Source organism: Gopherus flavomarginatus, chromosome 22, assembly GCF_025201925.1.
Source record: "Gopherus flavomarginatus isolate rGopFla2 chromosome 22, rGopFla2.mat.asm, whole genome shotgun sequence".
Lineage (NCBI taxonomy): Eukaryota > Metazoa > Chordata > Testudines > Testudinidae > Gopherus > Gopherus flavomarginatus.
Genome location: NC_066638.1, coordinates 4,153,480 through 4,173,451, shown reverse-complemented (window position 1 = coordinate 4,173,451; position 19,972 = coordinate 4,153,480). Strand labels below are relative to the sequence as shown.

General features: G+C 55.7%; 1 protein-coding gene across 1 annotated transcript; it reads right to left on the bottom strand.

The window, feature by feature from the left end:
- Nucleotides 1–1,033: 1,033 nt before the first annotated feature.
- Nucleotides 1,034–15,038, bottom strand: LOC127039285 (G-protein coupled receptor 183-like). Its single transcript, XM_050932690.1, has 2 exons — nucleotides 14,864–15,038; nucleotides 1,034–2,054 (listed from the first exon to the last, which is right to left on the bottom strand). The coding sequence occupies exon 2, from the start codon at nucleotides 2,042–2,044 to the stop codon at nucleotides 1,034–1,036; it is 1,011 nt and encodes a 336-aa protein (XP_050788647.1). The 5' UTR covers nucleotides 2,045–2,054; nucleotides 14,864–15,038.
- Between the last annotated feature and the right edge of the window lie 4,934 nt (nucleotides 15,039–19,972).

Below are 19,972 nucleotides of genomic sequence, written 5' to 3'. Positions count from 1 at the left end.
GGCCAGTGTCACCCTATGACAGATCCCATGTCAACAGGCCCTTGGGGAGAGCAGACCCCAGCCTGACGATGACCTGTCCCTGCTGGGCGCCAGCTGCAGTGCTCCGTTCCGGCTGCACCAAGCAAGGAGACGTAAAGAACTTGGAGGAGAAAACACAGTTTATGCACAAATTCACGTGGCCGGTTTCCAAGCAGCCTTGTCTCCAAGCAGGCGGGACCCTCCGTCCTGCCCCTGCTAGAGGGGGGCCTGGCCGTGGACGTTACACCAGGTTCAAAGCCAAGCTTTCCTCCCACCAACTCACAGCCTGTCGTAACCCTCTGGGGCACGTCCCCATCAGGACGGCCAGGAGCTGCTATTGCTCAATTCCCCACGATCCAGCCCGGAGGTTGGAGACACTGCAATGGGGCTGACAGGTGTGACATGCCCTGAGCAGCAATGGTAGGGGACAAGGAGGGTTTAACCCGCCGGAGGAGCAGAGGCAGAGATGGAGGCCAGCTCTGCACCCGTGCTGAGCAAAGAAGGAGTTCCAAAACAGGCAGGAGCAACCCTGGAGAAGCCTCTCTCCCTGGCAGCAGCATGAAGGCAACAAGGCGAGCACTGCTGAGGAGGGAGACATGCCACCGTCCACGTGCCCTGAATCTTCAGATCCAGCCGAAGCCCTGGGAGGCCTGTGTCCCAGAGGAGCACTGGGGGCTGGATCGCCTAAGGGTGGCAGCAAGTGAGATCCAGGTGGGCTGGGTGCATCTGGGCAGGTTGGCTCAGACTCGCCAGCAAAGCCATTCCTGCCAACCTCCTGCCACGGGGCATGCTGTCAGGGAGCGGATCTCCAGCTTACACCGGGCATTTGGTCACCCACCCATCAGGCCATAGAGATGCTGTTACCAGGCGACCTTCCACATCTAACTGGAAGAGCTCTGGTGGAGAGTTCAGATTCTCACAACGAAGCCAAGACAGTGGAGGCTGGTGCCAGGGTGGACCAGTGCTCTGGAGAGGGAGCCAAGCTAAGCCATGAGCCATTCTCCCAACGACCCCGCTAGGAGGAGGTGAAGGAGGAGGACCGGACATTGGGTATGGACCTCTCCAGCGGGGAGGGGGGCAGCGGGAGGCACCGGACGACCTTGCGCGTCGTCCTCCACAGATCAGCCCGGAAGCGCTTGATGGCGAAGCAGTAGATCAGCGGGTCAATGCAGCTGTTGAGGCTCAGCAGGGCCATGCTCAGGGTGTGCAGGATATCCAGGGTGGAGGGTGGGCTGCAGCCAGGGCTCTGCCTCCGGCTGGCCACCCAGGGGGCCAGGGTGAGGTGATAGGGGGCCACGCAGACCACGAACACCAGCAGCATGCCCAGCACCATGGCCCGGGCCAGCCGGCGGTGGCTGCCCGGGGAGGCAGTGGCCGAGAGCGACCTCATGATGGAGGCGTAGGCACCCAACACCACCAGGAAGGAGGCCACGAAGAAGCCCACCATGGCGTAGGCATAGTTCCTGTGCCACGCAGTCTGCTCAAAGCACTTGGTGCCCCTAGAGCCCGGCCAGGTCTGCGGGGCTGCCAGAGAGGGGATGGCACAGCCCAAGCACAGCAGCCAGACCAGCACGCAAGCTGCCACAGCCCCGTGGCGCCGGTTCAGAGCCAGGTCCAGCCTGGCCACCCGGACGGTGCAGTAGCGATCGAAGCTGATGAGGGTCATGAAGGCGATGGCGCTGTAGGTGGCTGTGTAGTAGGCCGTGCCGGCCAGACGGCAGGTGGCGTCCGAGAGGGCCCAGTGCCCCCCGGCCAGGTAGTAGGGAATCCAGAGGGGCAGGGTGAGGTTGAAGAGGATGTCGGCCAGCGTGAGGTTGATGAGGTAGATGCGGATGGCCTTCCTCACCTGGCCGCTCTGCAGAAAGGCCAGCAGGGCCACCAGGTTGCCGGGCAGCCCCACACAGAGCACCAGGCAGTACACCAGGGGCACCAGCACAAACTGCACCGGGTCACTCGGCTCACACTCCCCACGGGCAGGGCCCAGGGGTGCCTCCATCACCTCCAGCCTGGCTGTCCAATTGCTCATCTCGGCACCACTGGAAGACAAGAGGGGGCAGGGTTAGAGGGGAGGCGTGGTCTGTGTGCCTAAAAGGGGGTCAGAGTCCTGAGCTGGGCAGGGGAATGATACTGATTAGGAGCCCCTCGTAAAGCTGTGTGGTCAACCTGGCCGCAGCACCCCTTGCTGGGTAGGAGGAGCCAGCCTGACCCCCTGAAACTCCAGAGAAGTTCCATCTATCCCTATTCCCATGCCTCCACCTATCCATCCCCTCTATTGATCTATCCAGCCAGCCTGCTCCATAAATACCCCTCGAGCTATCTCTCCATCCACACCCCTCCAGTCAGCCATCCATCCACCCTCTCCCCTCTCCATACAGCCCCTCTATCTAGCAGCTCCACACACACTCCTCTATCCATCCAGGTAGCAGCTAGGCACTGAACTCAGAACAAAGCCTATAAGCATAAGACTCGCAGCAAACATGAGCACAGCAGCCACAGGTGGAGTCTGGGGGGTCACGGAGAGCTTTGCCCCTCCAAACTGCATGCCTCAGTCAGGCATTCTGAGTGTGCAATGCAATGAGTTCTGCAGAGGAGACAGGTGATGAGCTGCTCCCAGCTTGCACCCTGAGGCAGGATCCAGGACTTAGAATTTTGTTTATAAACAGGGTGATTAACAGGTAATTAAGATAGGAAAGGGCTGTTAGGAGGTTTCCTAAAGTGAAATGATCTGTTCCAAGCTTGGGGAACTGGGAAAAGTAGCCTAAATGATAGAAAATAATTGTAGATTTTTCTACAATTGTTTCAATTGTTGTATTCAAGAGGCGGTAACAAAAGTTACTCATATCTTTCTTTGAGGAGAGAACTGACTTTTTAGACAAAAGAAATGCAGTAGATCTAATCTACCTGGATTTCAGTAAAGCGTATGATGCAGTTCCACGTGAGAAATTAATTAGTTAAATTGGATAGGATGGGGATTCATATGAGAACTGAAAGGTGGGTAAGGAATTGGTTAAAGGGAAGATTACAACAGGTCATACTGCAAGGTGAACTGTCAGGCTAGAGGGCGGTTACCGGTTGAGTTCTTCAGGGACCAGTCTTGGGACCAATCTTATTAAACATTTTTATTACTGACCTTGGTATAAAAAGTGGGCGTGTGCCAATAAAATATGCAGATGACACAAAGTTGGGAGGTATTGCCAATACTGAGGAGGATCGGAATATTGTACAAGAAGAGCTGGATGACCTTGTAAAAGTGAGTAATAGAAATGGGATGATATTTAATAGGGAAAAGTGCAAGGTCATGTACTTAGGGATTAACAACAAGAATTTTTGCTATAAGCTGGGGGACCTATCAGTTGGAAGTGACAGAGGAGGAAAAAGACCTGGGTGTATTTGGTACTCAGAGGATGAATATGAACCATCAATCTGACGAAACTGTAGAAAAGGCTAACGCAGTCCTGGGGTGTTTCAGGCGAGGTATTTCCAGTAGAGACAGGGAAGTGTTAGTACCATTATACAAGGCACTGGTGAGACCTCATCTGGAATACTGTGTGCAGTTCTGATCTCCCATGTTTGAGAAAGATGAATTCAAACTGGAACAGGGGCAGAGAAGGGCTACTAGGATGATCTGAGGAATGGAAAACCTACCTTAGGAGACTCAAAGAGCTTGGCTTGTTTAGCCTAACCAAAAGAAGGCTGAGAGGAGATATGATTGCTCTCTATAAATACATCAGAGGGATAAATACCAGGGAGGGAGAGGAATTATTTAAATTAAGTATCAGTGTGGACCCCAGAACAAATGGATATGAACTGGCCATCAACAAGTTTAGGCTTGAAGTTAGGTGAAGGTCTCTAACCAGTAGAGGAGTGAAGTTCTGGAGCAGGCTCCCAAGGGGAGCAGTGAGGGGAAAAAACCCTAACTGGCTTCAAGACTGAGCTTGGTACATTTCTAGAGGGAATGGTATGACAGGACTGCCTACAATGGCACGTGGCCCATCGGCAACTGCCTGGAGCAAAAATCCCCAATGCTGGAGAAGGACCCTAACTGGGGTGGGATCTGCGTTACTACAGAGAATTCTTCCCAGATATCTGCATGGTGGGTCTTGCCCACATGCTCAGGATCTAACTGACCATAATATTTGGGGTCAGGAAGGAATTTTCCCCTAGGTCAGATCGGCGCAGACCATGGTCGGGGGGGGGGTGCTTTCCTCTGCAGCATGGGGCATGGGTCACTTGCAGGTTTAAACTAGTGTCAGTGATGAATCCTCTATAACTTGAAGTCTTTAAACCATGACTGAGGATGTCAGTAACTCAGCCAGAGGTTTGAGTTCTTTACAGGAGGGGATCGGGGAGGCTCTGTGGCCTGTGATGTGCTGGAGGTCAGAGTAGATGATCATGATGGTCTCTTCTGACTTCAGTAAGAGTACCTGAGTCCGACTAGACATTACAATTGAAACTGCACCAGTGTCCTATAAGTGACTTGCTACGAGATGTCAGAACACATTAGTATTAGAGCTGAATGGATCTAATATTTATTACATTTTCTTTCTTGCTATAGGAATTAGATACAATGCTCCTGTCAGATAAGTTATCTGCCAAAAAAACAAGTGTTTTCAGTTGCCTGAGTAGCTCCTGGAATCAGGGTTAAAGTTATGTCCCTCCTCCCCCTGAAAAGTCTGAAATGGTGCCCCTATGGGCAGGCAGGGAACTCGCCCACACACAGACGCGCGGCCTCATTGGCCTGACTGGAGCCCAAACCCCAATTATAGAAGTCAAATGACACTGATGCTCAGCACTCCATGTGAACTAGGCAGCCCAGCCCTGTTTGAGCCAGAGGAAGAACCTGGCCCTTAACCCAGCGGCTCTCTGCAGAACAGTGATAATCAGGATGGCCCATTTCAAACTGTTGACACCTTGTCAAGGGTTTGAAATGGGCCATCCTGATTATCTCTACAAACGTTTTTTTTCTGCTGCTGAGAATAGCCCACCTTAATTGATTAGTCTCTTTATAGCTGGTATGGCAACACTCATTTTTTCATGTTCTCTGTGTATATATATATCTTCCTCCTGTATTTTCCACTGCATGAATCTGATGAAGTGGGCTCTAGCCCACAAAAGCTTAAACCCAAATACATTTGTTAGTCTCTAAGGTGCCACAAGGACTCTTTGTTCCTTTTGCTGATACAGACTAACCCGGCTACCAATCTGAAACCTGTCACCATTCTCTGCGTGACTCTCTGCTCATCAAGCACTGTCAGCAGCCATGCGGCAGTCGGGGAATCACCAGAGAACCCTAACCTCAAACCACAGCCCGGCACCTGACAGCCAGCCAGACAGATTGGCCGTTATCGTCTCAACCAAGTGAGTGCAGTGCTTCCTGCTGCTCGCCCGAAGGCAGACGGTCAGCACGCCAGAAAGTCGTGTGGGTTAAGGAGGAAGGGATTGTCTCTTTCTGGATCCGTGCTCCTGTCCATCCAGCCATCCCTCACTCTAACTATGCACATCTGACTGCCTAGTCACCATGCAATGCACCCATCCCCATAGGATCTGGGCCCCAAACAGAGCAGGCCAAGCTCTGCACCTTCACAACCCAGCCAGAGCCATTATCCCATGGGAAATCAGCACCAGGTTTCACTGGCAGCAGATTTTGAGGAAGGCACCAGTGGCAGCAATGGGGAGTTTGAGTTTTTTCTTTCCCAGGCATGGGATCCAAAGGCCAGCTGGTCTGGGCCAAGCGGACACAGAGGCTGCGACTGAGGTCAGCACCATCCCGACAAACCAACGCCTTCACTCCTGCAAGGGGGCAGGGCATCAGTCACTGACTGAAGTCCCTGCTCCCAACACACACACTTTCTGCAGCACCCCCCAGCCTCAGCCCTTTGCCTGGACCATTCAGGAGGCGACTCAGCAGTGCCTTGCTCAGTAGGAGCATGGCCAGGAGGCTCAGCACTGTGGTTCTCACGAGCAGCCAGGCCGCGCATTCTCCATGCTGTTCAACTTCTCCATCCCTTTCAATCCAGGGAAACCCTCTGGGACAGCAGCCCAATGGAGAAGCCTTGTCCAGCAATGGCTCTCTGCTCCACGAGCAGGCAACAGGCAGCCATTCAGCCAATGTCAGTACTTTTCCTGCCCCATGACCTGGCCCAGGAGAGGCCTTGTGGCTGAGAGGCCATGGCCAGTGGCCATAAATTAGAAATACCAGGCCTGGTTGCATGGCTAGAGGTGGAAAGGACAGATGGGCCTTTGCTCCACTGCAGGTATTTCCAGCTGCCACATAGATCTGTGCAGCAAGTTTCAGTAGCAGCCTCGGCCATTCCCTGGGCCAAAGGAGAACCCCGAGGGGTTTGGGGCCGGGTCTCTCCCCCAGCCCCGCACACCTCCCCAGGAGCACTCCTGCCTGCGCCCTGGGCAGTGGGCGGCTGCCCAAGGGAGCGGTGCCAGCGGCAGGCTGAGGCATTTGGGTGGAGGTGCAGCGGAGTGAATGGGGGACTGCAGCAGCTCAGGAAGCCCCAGGCACAGGTGCCAACTTTCCTTGGCACTGGTGGGTGCTTGCACCCCTCCCACTCCTACCCTGTCTCCACCCCCTCTCTGCCCCTATTGGATCCCTCCCCAAATCGCCACGGCCCTGCGTCTTCCCCAAGCACACCGCATTCCCCCCCCGTCCCTCCCAGCACTTGCAGCACGAAACAGCTGTTTCGCGGCACAAGCACTGGGGCGGGGGGAACAGGACACGGCAGCAGAGGTGAGTGGGGCAGGGCAGGGAGCTGCCAGTGGGTACAGAGCACCCCTCAATTTTTCCCTGTGGGTATTTCAGCCCCGGAGCACCCATGGAGTCGGTCCTATGGCTCCAGGTGGCTGCTTTGGGCTTTTTCTGTCCCCTCCTCTCCTCTGCTTTGCTTTGCTTTTGCCAGTTTCCCTTCCGTGTGGCTGTAGCCAGGGCACTCCGACACCCCCTCCCCCCACGCTTCCTCCTCCCCATCTCCACTTTGGGGGAGAAACTCAAGCTTTCTTCCTGGGTCCTCGCTGCAAACAACTTCACCACTTCTCCTCCCCGGTCCCACTGAGCCAGCTGCTTCCCCTCTGCCTCCCTGGGTGCAGTGCCCCATGGCCAGTAGGACTTCTCACTGCCCCTCCCGCATGGGCTTCTCCGGGGTGCAGCATGAAGCTCCCCCCGCCCCGCAGTACCTCTCCGGAGATGAGGGTGGGCAACATTTGACGGTTCTTAGTTTTCCTGCTGAACTCGTGTCACTCTGGTCTTTGAATGAGGATTTCTTGCTCCAGGGGAAGTGTAACCCCCTGAACCAGAGAGGGGTCCTAGGAGCACGTGCAGTAACCGCGGTGTGGGGTGAGTGTGCTGCCGAGTGGGAGGGGGGCCTCTCCCCTGGAGCTCTCTGCTGCCAGGGAAAAGGGGCTGGGGGGTCATCCTCTCTGGCCCCAGCCCTGGGGCAGCCTGCCTGCACCTCAAACTCCTCATCCTAGGCCCTACCCCGCCAAAGCCCACACCCCCAGCCAGAGCCCTCACCTCCCCCACATCCCAATCCTCTGCCCCACCCCGCACCCCCTCCTGAACCCCTCATCCCTGGCCCCACCCCACACCTCTCACCCCTGCACCCAACCCTCTGCCCTAGCCCTGAGCTCCTCCCACACCCCAAACCCCTCATCCCCAACCAGAGCCCTCATCCCCCCACACTCCAACCCTCTGCCCTAGCCGTGAGCCCCCCACCCCAAAACCTTCATCCCTGGCCCCAGCCAGAGCCCTCATCCCCTCACACTTCAACCCTCTGCCCCACCCCAAACCTCCTCCTGAACCTCTCATCCCCAGCCCCACCCCGCACCCCACCCCTCTGCCCCACCCCGAACCCCCTCCTGAACCCATCCCCAGCCCCACCCGCAACTCTCACTCCCACACCCCAATCCTCTACCCTACCCCAAACCCCCTCCTGAATCCCTCATCCCGAGCCCCACCCCAGGGCCCTCCGGGCTGTCACAGAGAGGATTTCCTGGGGGATTTACCAAGCCGTCTGAGTCAGAGGCACAGCTGCATCCAGGGCAGCAGGGTCTAAGCCACAGAGAGAAGATCCCACAGAGATGCTGCCCTGGCTCCAGCTTGCAGCTGCAGGGGCTTAGCACTCCTGCCAGAGCCGCATACGTGCGCCCGTTGGAATGTCCCTGCCTGCATCCTGCTCCAGTCTGGCAGTGCGGCTACCCCTCGGCCGAGCCAGGTTACTGGCTGCTCTCTGCCTGGCAATCACAGGTTCATCGGCTGTGCACACTGGCCCTGCACTGCTGCTAGCCACACACTCCCCTCCCACATGGGGAACCAACAACAGGCTACATTCCCACTGGGAAGGAACGAGCATCTCAGATTGGATCAGCAGCTACTGCCCTGCCCCAGAGAGGGGCCAGCTTCCAGCAAAAGCACTCAGCCACTTGTTCAGTGCTGAGACCAGGGGGTCGGACATTCCCTCCTGACACCTGCAGGCGATCAGTTTGAGCCCTGAAGCTTGAGGTTGAATCACTGCCCCTGTGACCCTGCCTCAAGCTTGCACAGCTCTAGGACTTACTGACACCCAGAAAGGTTTCCTGTTGTGATGAACTGGGAAAGTTCTTAATGTTTTCTCTGAATACTGTGTTGGTGCCTCAGTGTCCCCATGGCAGTTCTTAAGTATCTGGCAGAGCAAAGGGCCAGTGCACCTAAATGCCTGACACTCTGTCTCCTAGCAACTGATGGCCTGGGCCCCTCCTCTGCAAAGGTGCCAGCTGAAGGTGTTGGAGACAAAGGGATCAGGTGACCTCCTGGCCCGGGAAAGGGGCTGAGGAGAGAGGAGGGGCTGGGAGTGGTGGTTAGTCTGGAGCTGGCTGGGGTCAAGGGTGGAGGGCAGACCTGGGGGTCTGGCTCACTGCCCCCCAGAATGGACCCAGCCGAGGGGTCCGGTTCGCTGTATCTACAAGCTCTGTTTTAGACCCTGTTCCTGTCATCGAATAAACCTCTGTTTTACTGGCTGGCTGAGAGTCACGTCTGACTGCAAAGTGGGGGTGCAGGACCCGGTGGCTTCCCCAGGACCCCGCTGGGGTGGACTCGCTGTGGGAAGCGCACGGAGGGGCAGAGGATGCTGAATGCTCCAAGGAGAGACCCAGGAGGTGAAGCTGTGTGAGCTTCTTGCCCTGAACAAGTCTGCTCCAAGGGAGAGGAGGCTCCCCAAAGTCCTGACTGGCTTGGTGGGGAGCAGTTCCAGAGCATCGCCCCGGGTACTCCGTGACAACTGGTGGCAGCGGCGGGACGTACAGCACCCCGTGAATGGCGCTGCTTGCAGTAAGTGACTGGGGAGCAGTAAAACAGAGGAGGGATAATGAGGACCAGGCATGCTGAAGGCTCAGAGTGGGACGGTTTCAGGGGGCAGTTAACCTCTGGGAGTGTGTGACCAGCGAGAAGGACTGTTGGAGTAACAGGGTCCCCCTGAGGACTGCAGCGAGCAGTCTCAGGGGCGGAGGAGCTTGCCGCTCGACCCTGGGAGAGAGAAGGAGTTTTGCAGTAGCAGGGTTCCCCTGGGGATTGCAGGAGCAGTCCCAGGGGCGGAGGAGTCTGCAGCTCGACCCTGGCAAAGAGGTGGTGATCACGAGAAGGGCTGGCACACCAGGGGTTCTTCCTGGAAACCATGGGGGAGCCAAGAGCACACAGGCCTGTGAGTCCAGAGCCACTTGGGAACGGTGAAGTGATGGCCTATCACCATCTCCTTGAGAAGGACATTGTGATCCTGTTCACAAAGAGAGGGTTACGCATGGGGAAATTCACCAAGGCACAGTTAATCGTGCAGTTGAAGGAGAAGCACTGCTCTGAGGAGCAGATTCCTGGCCCAGATGGGGCTACAAGAGGACCTGAGAGCAGCTGGAGCATCAGCCAGGCATCCCCGAGAGTCTGGTCCCCAATCAGACGAGGGTCTTCACGATTGGGTTCCCCATCAGGAGATTGGAGACGGATGGGATGGGAGCAGAGCCCGAGAGAGCGAGAGGACCATGGGAGAAAGGAAGAGCCCGAGGAAAAGCTGCAGGAGAAGCAGCAGCAGCGTGGACTGGTGATGGTGGAGCAGAGAGACATAGGGGGCTGCCCAGGGGTCAGTGGGGAAACAAGCCTGCGGGGGCAAGACCCTGGGACAGAGAGAACTGTGGTGGTGCAGCCCCAGATGCTGAGGGACTGTGGAACCTGGGTGAAGTTCCCTGGGGTGAAGCCCCTCGCCCTGCCTATGGCCCAGATCCCTGTGCAGACCCAGGAGGGGTCGGGCTGGCTGGTAGTTGGGGTTCTCCAGGATATCGGCTGGGAGGCCCTGTTGGGGGGTGACTGTCTCCCCATGGGACAGGATCCAGGCCCTGCTCCTGTAACGGCCGAGGGTTTGAATTCAAATCCAGGGAACCAATTGGCTAGGATTGAAATGGTCAGTGAAAATGCAAATAACCTGGCTGGCAGGGGGGAGGGGCTGCTGGGCTCAGGATACCTGCCTACCTATAACCAGCCCCCTGGGGCTGAATGGGAGGGAGAGATGCTCCCCGCCCCCCTGCACACCGGAGTGGGGGCTCACGCTGGCTCTGATGCTGTGACCAGAGCAAAGAGCTTGCTGCCTGGCCCCACTGGGACAGCAAGGGCAGTGCTGAGCACGGGGGCAGCTGAGATCCCAGCTGAGTGGGGGGACACCCAGGCAGGGCAGGTCAGCTGCCAAACAGGTTTGCCTGGTCCAGACATGCTGCTGGGAAGTGATTACACAGCAGGGAGGAAGCTACCAGGGACAGGGCTCAGGGGGGCTGTGACCCCTGGCCCAGCCAGCGAAAGGGAGCAGGTCCCACTCCCTGCCCCAGCCGCTGAATCCCAGACCGAGCTGCAGAAGGATCCCTCCTTGGAGAAGCTGAGAGAACTTGCTGGCCACAGCGCTGCAAACCCCCTTGGGGAAGGCTGCAGGGACAGAGTCCTGCAGGAGAAGGGATTCCTGTACCGGGAATGGGCTCCTCAAGGGGAAGTAGAACTGGGGGGAATCGGGAGGCAGCTGGTGGTGCCCCAGGAATCCACAGAGTTCTTCCCGTTCAAGCTGCTGGATGGGAGGAGAGTGAGGGGACCCCTGAACCTGAAGAGGGAGGATTGGATGAAGAAGGGGGAAGACCCCCGGGGGGATCTCTTCCCTGAGGTGGGAGACAATCTCCCCATCAGGTGTTTCCTATTCAGAGTCACTGGGAAAGCAGCCCAGAACTTGGAGAGAGAGGTCAAGGACCTGCTGGCTTTAGATGGGATCCAGCCATTTTACAGCCCATGGGCCTCACCCGTGGGGCTGATCCCCAAGGGAGACAGGATTATTTGGTTTTATGGGGGCTATCAGAAGCTTAAAGCCATCACAGTGTCCAATGCCGACCCCATGCCTAGGCCTGGGGAGATTCTAGACAAGCAGAGGGCGATGGAGAACTTGGCCCTGGCAGACACTGATAACGTGTGCATCTTTAGCCAGACCTGGGAGGAACAGGTGTCCCAGGTAAAGAGGGGGCTGGGCTGCCTCAAGGAGGTGGGACTGACCTTAAAAGCTGGAAAGTGTAAGGGGGGACGGCAAAGGTGTGTCTGGGCCACAAAGTGGGAAGCAGCTGCCCAAGCCCAAAGCTGGCCAAGGCCAAGAGGGGGGCTCTTAAGTGCTGGGAGAAGACCCCGTCCCAGTTTGAACCCCAGAGGTATTGGGGTAGCAAAAGGGTTCAAGCCGCATAAACCTTCCTACATGCGGCCTGCAAGTGCCATCAAGCACACCCGACCTAAAGGAGGGCGTGAGACTGGACTGTCCTGGTGTAACTCACACCAAGGAATGGGAGAGATGCTGGGGCATCCATGGGAACGTTGGTGGGTTCGAACTTCCCCAGGTCACTGGCTGGAGTGACCTCGCTCAGTTCGGTCTCGAAGGGGGGAGAGATGTGATGAACTGGGAAAGTTCTTAATGTTTTCTCTGAATACTGTGTTGGTGCCTCAGTGTCCCCATGGCAGTTCTTAAGTATCTGGCAGAGCAAAGGGCCAGTGCACCTAAATGCCTGACACTCTGTCTCCTAGCAACTGATGGCCTGGGCCCCTCCTCTGCAAAGGTGCCAGCTGAAGGTGTTGGAGACAAAGGGATCAGGTGACCTCCTGGCCCGGGAAAGGGGCTGAGGAGAGAGGAGGGGCTGGGAGTGGTGGTTAGTCTGGAGCTGGCTGGGGTCAAGGGTGGAGGGCAGACCTGGGGGTCTGGCTCACTGCCCCCCAGAATGGACCCAGCCGAGGGGTCCGGTTCGCTGTATCTACAAGCTCTGTTTTAGACCCTGTTCCTGTCATCGAATAAACCTCTGTTTTACTGGCTGGCTGAGAGTCACGTCTGACTGCAAAGTGGGGGTGCAGGACCCGGTGGCTTCCCCAGGACCCCGCTGGGGTGGACTCGCTGTGGGAAGCGCACGGAGGGGCAGAGGATGCTGAATGCTCCAAGGAGAGACCCAGGAGGTGAAGCTGTGTGAGCTTCTTGCCCTGAACAAGTCTGCTCCAAGGGAGAGGAGGCTCCCCAAAGTCCTGACTGGCTTGGTGGGGAGCAGTTCCAGAGCATCGCCCCGGGTACTCCGTGACACCTGTCTCCTCCCACTGCACACTTTTGAAACACCGATTCACTGGACACTAGCTGGGCTCCTCGTTAGCAGTCTCAGCAACGAGGCCAAGCGCACCGAAAGACTGGCTAGCAGAGGCCCTCCTGGGGCAGTAGTGCAGGAAGCTGCTGCTCACACTGTCCCCGCTCTGCGGCTATTCAGAGGGCCTCCATCTGCTGGTCTGGAACATTTACCAGCTCTGAATGTGCAGGGACCAAATAGGTGTGTATGCCCTGCTCCTCCCCAGAGCCAAGACAACCAGGAGATAGAATTGCCATGTCCAGCCGAGTCCCTGCCTGGCATGGTACTTTGGGGTGCTACAGAGCCCCCCTAGCCATGCCATCTTTGATGCATCTAAACCCTGCAGGAGCTGCCTCTACAGGGTGGGGGCCGTGCAGACAGACAGACACACACTGTGGCTGGGCCCACAGGCAGCAGGGAAAAGCCCCAGAGATGCAGCAAAGAGCCCCCCCCCAGAGACTGAGTGGTAAGAAAATTGGTTTGGTCCTTACCTGCTGACTCTGCCCGCCTGACTTGCTCTGCAGCAGCCCTCCTTCAAAAGGGCAGATAAGAGTGTGAGTTGGGGAGGGAGAGGGGCAGGCTTCCCCAGCCCAGACACATCCTGCTTGCTTGCCATGGACTGGCTGTCACATCACAGAATAGCAGGGTTGGAAGGGACCTCAGGAGGTCACCTAGTCCAACCCCCTGCTCAAAGCAGGACCAATCCCCAGACAGATTTTTACCCCAGTTCCCTAAATGGCCCCCTCAAGGACTGAACTCTCAACCCTGGGTTTAGCAGGCCAGTGCTCAAACCACAGAGCGATCCCTCCCCCGGCATTGTCACAGGGAAGCTGATGTTACTTGTGCCTGTGGCTTTTTTTGACGTGAGTCATTTCAGCCCCACGCAGGCCAAGATGCTGCCAGGCCCCCTCAGCTGACAAACAGCCACAAAAGGCTGCAGATTGTCTCAAGAGACTCAAACCACCCGAGCTCAGCTTTTCATCCCAGCCACAGAAACGTTCTGTGCTACAGAGAAGGGATCTTCAGGCCACCGCAGAGTTCAGGCTGCCATGACCCTTTCACATTGACCAGCATGAAAATCACCCCCCCACACACACACCCATTAAGTGTCAGTATTTATTCACCAAGGCCCTGATCCTCAGAGGTTTTTAGGCTCCTAACTTCCACGGACAACAGCAGAGGATCTTCCCCCAGACCCTGAACATGCGCAATTTTGTCTGATCTCAGAAGCTAAGCAGGGTCAGGCCTGATTAGTACTCATATAGGAGACCTGCTGCGTGGCCCCGATTTTCACTGGATTTCTGGGAGCTCGGCACTCGCAGGTGGGGATGAGTTTGGAACAGATCAGCACGGGGTGAGGGGACCTAGCCCCACAGGTGTGTGGAGAACCTGCAAAAACCTGGTGCTTTTAAATGTCACGATGACACAGCTTGTGTTAGACTCTTTCTCCAAGCCCCCTGGCAGAGCAATGAGTTCGATAACAAAAAAAGATTTGGCCCTCGTAAGCTTTCTTATTAGACTGTTTATTACTAAGCAGTAGTGGCACTTAGCTTGGAATATAGATCCTCAGAACGCACCCTGGCTCTTATATTGTGCTCAATAGCAGTAGCTCTCAAAGCTCTCTACAAAGGTGATACAGCCATATCCCTCTTGAATGGATGGGGAAACTGAGGCACAGAGCAGCAAAGTAACAGGCCAAGGAGAGAGAGATGCTTCACACACCCACTGCACCCAAGATACAAATTCAAAAGCTCACTCTTACACAACGCTACCCCGCTGGGTTCTGCAGCAGTTTGTCACAGCTGAATGGCAGGCCCAGCCCCCATCGCAGAAGGAGCCCAGTGATCTCTAGGATTTTCCCATCGCTGGGAATAACAGGGCTCCACCATTCCAGGCCATTCCATGCTCTACAGCTGGTGTAGAAACCAGAGCAGCTATGGAGGGGCAGCCAAATGTTTTTTCAAGCAAGGGAAAGCAGCCTGCCCTGCTAACGCCCCCCACCCCCAGCCAGTCGCTCCTCTTGGAAGAGGAGGGAAAACTGGCTCTGGGCCCTACCCCAGCAAGTCACCCCCTTCTTCTGAGAGCCCCATCCAAAGAACTGGCTAGTTCTGAGCACTCCCCTGTAATGAGATGGCGCTGCAGGAGGTGCCAGTGGGAAGCTCAGGTTCCTGGGTTGCAAGGCTGCTCTGAGCTGGTGTCTTACCTTGTGAGGCTGGCTGGTGGGTCGGCAGCGTTCCCGTCCCTGCTGCACTTCGCTGTCTGGCTGAGCCAACTCTCTGGGAGGCTTTAAGGAGCCGAGTCAGGCTGCGTGGCACGTCTGATCTCCGCAGCCCCCAAGCGCCGTCTCTCTGTCAAGGGTTAATCCGCCCGGTGTCGCAGAGGATGGGGCGGCAGCTGGAGGCCAGGCAGGGCACGGCACCTGTGCTTGTTTGTAAAAGGGGCTCCTAGAGGCAATGCCCTTCGAAGTCTTCCCCAAGCCCGAGGAGGCCAGCAGCACTGCAAGTGGGGTTGTGAGGACACAGCCCTGGCTCCCAGACAGCTCAGCCATGGTCCCACATCTGCGCCTGACCCACGTCACGCACCTCTGCACCGAGTGGGCTGCAGGTGGGAACAATGGGACCTAACAGCTAAGGCAGAGAGTCCAGGGCACAAAGCACCAGGGGTCACTCTGTGCAGAGGTGAAGGGGGTTCCTGTTCCCCTGAGCCAGCTCCCCCGCCCACGCCAGCCCATAGTGCTTAGCCCAGCAGGAAAGCCTGGTGCCGGCTGGGATAAATCAGCCGTGTGTGACCGGCAGGGATAATGGGCCTTTTCATTCCCTGCTCTCCGGGCCAGATTGACTGAGCAATGTGCCAGCTGAGGGCGCAAGCCAGGGTCTGTGCTGGCATGGACTGCAGTGGGGCTCAGGACTAACCACAGAGCACTCGCTGCAGGATCGGGGATCGAAAAGAGGGGCAGAATTTGGGGAAATTAACACTTGCCACTCCCCCACCCCTGCCAAGAGCTGGGTGTCACTAGCCCCGTTTACCAGTGGGGAAACTGAGGCATGGAGTGGGGCAGTGACTCACCCATATGCAGTAGGAGAGTTGAACACAGAACCCAGGTGTCCTGGCCCCCTTTCTCTCACTAACCATAACTGGGATACAGAACAGCACCCACCACCACGGATGAGAATTTGACCCCCCAGCACCAGCACTGGTTACACCTGTTGATGGCCAACTACTCAGGCAAGATGCACGACTGCAAATTACATGCATAGTGTCTTTGCCCAGCTGCGCTAGGGTTAGCACCTCTGGCTGGACCTGCGGCAGTGCTTGCATGCGACTGGGCCTGACCTCAACCCCAGACTCCAACAGGACAACGCTCACCTTGGGACGGGGGGAGCAATAGCTCAGTGGTTTGAGCATTGGCCTGCTAAACCCAGGGTTGTGAGTTCAATCCCTGAAGGGGCCGTTTATGGAACTGGGGTAAAAATCTGTCTGGGGATTGGTCCTCCTTTGAGCAGGGGGTTGGACTAGATACCTCCTGAGGTCCCTTCCAACCCTGACATTCTAGGATTCTACAAAATGAGTGATTCCCATGGGGATTCCTAGATACAAAGGCCAAGAGAGACCTTCAGATCAGCTTATCTTCCCCCCCCCCCCCCCCGCATAGTAGACCATGGCCCCTCACCCAGTTACCCCTGTCCTGAGCCCAGGGACTTGTGTTGGCCTAAAGCCTCTTCCCAAAAGGCAACCAGGCTGGACCATCAAGAGATGGAGAGGTCAACACTTCCTCTGATAGCACTTTCCAACAGCTAAAAACATGCACCTTCTGTTCCACACATCTGGCTCCAGCCATCAGTTCTTGTTTCACCTTCTCTGCTAGATCAGAGCCCTCTCAGAGCTGGTATTTTCTCCCTGGGAAGTTATGTGTACACAGTAATCAAGTCACCTTGTGAGCTCCTTTTTGATAAACCAGACAGAGCTCTTTAAATCTCTCATTGCAGGGGATTTTCTACAGCCCCCAAATAACTTTTGTGGCTCTTCTCTGCCCCTTTGCCAATTTTTCAATATCCCTTTTAAAACATGGAGCCCAGGACTGGAGGCAGTATTGGTCTCATCAATGCCGTACACACAGGTAAAATCCCCATCCTGCTCCTGTTGTGAAGGCCAAGACTGTAACAGGGTTCAGAAGAGAACTAGACTCTACGTTCATGGAAGATAGGGCAGGGATGGTGTCCCTGGCCTCTGTTTGCCAGAAGCTGAGAATGGGCGACAGGGGATGGATCACTTGATGATTCCCTGTTCTGTTCATTCCCTCTGGGGCACCTGGCACTGGCCACTGTCAGAAGACAGGATACTGGACTAGATGGACCTTTGGTCTGACCCAGTACAGTCGTTCTTATGTTTCTAGTCACTACACCCATTTACACCTTTAACAATCACGTTAGCTGAATTATGCGTATCCCACGGGAATGAGGGGGAGCAAGGATCATGGCCTGAGGGGTTTGAACCCCCTGGGCTCTGAGCCAAGGGAAACATTAGCAGGAATCCCTGAGACCTGGGCTCCTGCAGAGACTTGCAGTGGGAGCCCGCGGGGCAGGAACGAGCATGTATTTGGTGCAGTGCAGCCCGAGAGATGGATGGGGAAGCATGACAACTCCATGTGGTCAAGTTTCCACAACTCACCAGCTGTGCCGAACGAGTGGTGAAGGGAGAGCAATGCTCGAGTTTCTGTTCCTTTCAGGTTTTGCTCCTTGTTCATTTCAAAGTCACATTCAGAATTAACATGCACTCCTGGGAGGTGCTGCCAGACAGGTGCGCAGCACTAGATTGGTCTGTGCTCCGTCACAGGCTCCAGCACTGGGGCTTCAGGAGACCTGGGTTTTGTTCCAAAACTCGCAGTGTGAACTAGGGTGCGTGACTTTCCCTTCTTGGTGCTTCAGTTTCCTCCTATCTGAGCAACAAGCTTTGCACGGGTTAGTTAGTTACTGCTTATAATGTGCTCGGAAAACCTTGGCTGGAAAGGAAGGAATACATTCTTAGATGGTTTCCTTTTGGAACCTGTGGGCCCCTTCCCAGCTATGGATGTGTGCACCCAGAAACCACACAGATGGACACTGTGCCAGTGTACGATCATGGACCCAATACCGGGCCTCCTGCTCTGTGTTTGTGAGTGGGAAGCATGAGAGTAAACAACTTACTGATCCCCAGGACCTCCAAGTCAGCGGAGATCAGGCTGTAGAGGGAAAAGTAGCTAGTCTCTATTCAGGCTCCGCCCACACCACCAAGCTCCACCCACAAACAGTGAGTCACAGACTTCTTGATTAAAAGGATCCACAATGACAAATGTAAACAAACACCAGCATATTTCATCAGGTTTCAGAGTCCACACACCACGGTGATCGATGTTCACATCCCTCTTGGAGTTTCAGTCTGTCTACAGACTCAGGCTCACAGCACTGTATTGGCCACATTTTGTGGGGGGTTTCTTTGCAGACATAAGGAGAAGTGACAGCATAACACACACTATGTTGTACTGGCCAGAACTAGTTCAGTAGGACTTCCATTTCTTCCAACGGTCCAATCTCCAAGCATCCCTGCCACCCTCCCTGGGAGTTGGGAGAATGGAACTTCTGCCAATGGGAGACTCCTGCCCCCTCTGTGATGAGCACCAGACACTGGGGGTCTCTTTGCTGAGTCAGGGAGACTATGTGCAACAAGGACCTTCCTTCCCATCCACTCAGCAACTGAGTAATCACTGCTAGTAGAAACACACCAAGAAAAGCCCTCCCTGTTCACTGATGCGTCATCCTCCCAATGCCTGTTTGTCCTCTGAGGCTGGGGTTAGCTGGGGATTTCAGCAGCAGCAAAATGTCCAGAGCTGGGGCCTAGTGCTGCTCTCTGGGGTTCAGATGCCTGGCTGCAATACCCCAGGGGATTCCAGAATAAATATCTCAGCAGGCCTGTCGAGTGTGTCCCCTCATGTGTTCCCCCGGTCTCAGAGCCCACTCAGCTCCATTTCGACTAGGTGGGGGCGGATGCAATGGGTGAGGTGACCTGGTTCTCAGAGGTTGTCCTGCCCACGACTTTCCCAAAATTAATTCTCTGTTCTCAGAAACAAAAAGCAAGTGGGTCAGAGGCACCGATCTGAGCCCCCGAGCAGGGGGGCTGGAACAATGCGTATAGCGAGGGTGCTGAGAGCCGTTGAACCAAACTGTATATAATGGAAACCACTTCAAGCCAGGCGGTGCGGCAGCCCCCCTCCGCAGCCTTAGTTCCAGCATGTATGCCCCTGAGACTGTTTCGCATGGTCTCCTTCTGGCCTCCGTTACAGATACTCGTCTCAGGCTTGGGAACGGGGTAAATAATTCCTTTTGATCGTCAGTGAAAAATCAGACCACGAAGCAGTTTGCCAAGTAGCTCACTGGGCTATGATGTGCTGGCAACTCACACACATTAGCATCAGGATGACGCATAGATGGCTCTTCTTTTATTTTCAAAACGAAGCCAGTGCTTTCTCATGCTGCACATAATCAAGCTGTGGAACTCCTTGCTGCAGGAATTCTTTGAGGCAAATGCTGAGGCTGGATCACCAACCAAAAATCAGATCCTGAGCACTCTCAATCCTACTGACTCCAGCAGGCATTTCAGGTGTTCAGTAGGTGGATAGGATTCGGCCCATCTTTTTATCTCTGCAAGGTAGGATGATTGTGGTAATCAACTGCCAGTCTCCACAGTGTACTCTGTAGGGGTCAGGAAGGAATCCATCCCATTCAGGGAATCAGGCGCACTGCAAGGATTTCCTCCTCCTCTTGAGGTCTTGGATGTTAGCTAGACATATGCTGTCTGAGCTTGCCTGGTAAATCCTCTAGGCTCCATTCTCCACTGCCCTGCTCCTGGTGTTGCTGTTTCCACTAGTGCAGCAGTTCTCAAACTGTGGGTTGGGACCCCAAAGTGGGTCAGGACCCCATTTTAATGGGGTCACCAGGGCTGGTGTTAGACTTGCTGTGGCTTGGGGCTGAAGCCAGAGTCCGAGCCCCACTGCCCAGGGCTAACGCTCTCGAGCTCTGGCACCCCACAGGGAGGTGGGGCTTTTCCCCCTTCCCGGGGCTGTGTGGTAACTGTTGTTGTCAGAAGGAGGTCGCGGTGCAATGAAGTTTAAGAAACCCTGCACTAGTGCAAAGTGAGTGCCACTATTCTGACTTGCTTTCCACACCCAAGCAGGGCAATGGAGAACCAGGGCCCATATTCTCAGTCTGACAGGGCTGTGGGCGTGTCTCTCTCTCACACACACATCCCTCACCTCAGAATCAGGCCCCAGGGTCCTCTG

What these genes read in the sequence shown, in the direction of transcription:
- LOC127039285 (XM_050932690.1), bottom strand. Translation starts at nt 2,044, where the DNA reads ATGAGCAATTGGACAGCCAGGCTGGAGGTGATGGAGGCACCCCTGGGC.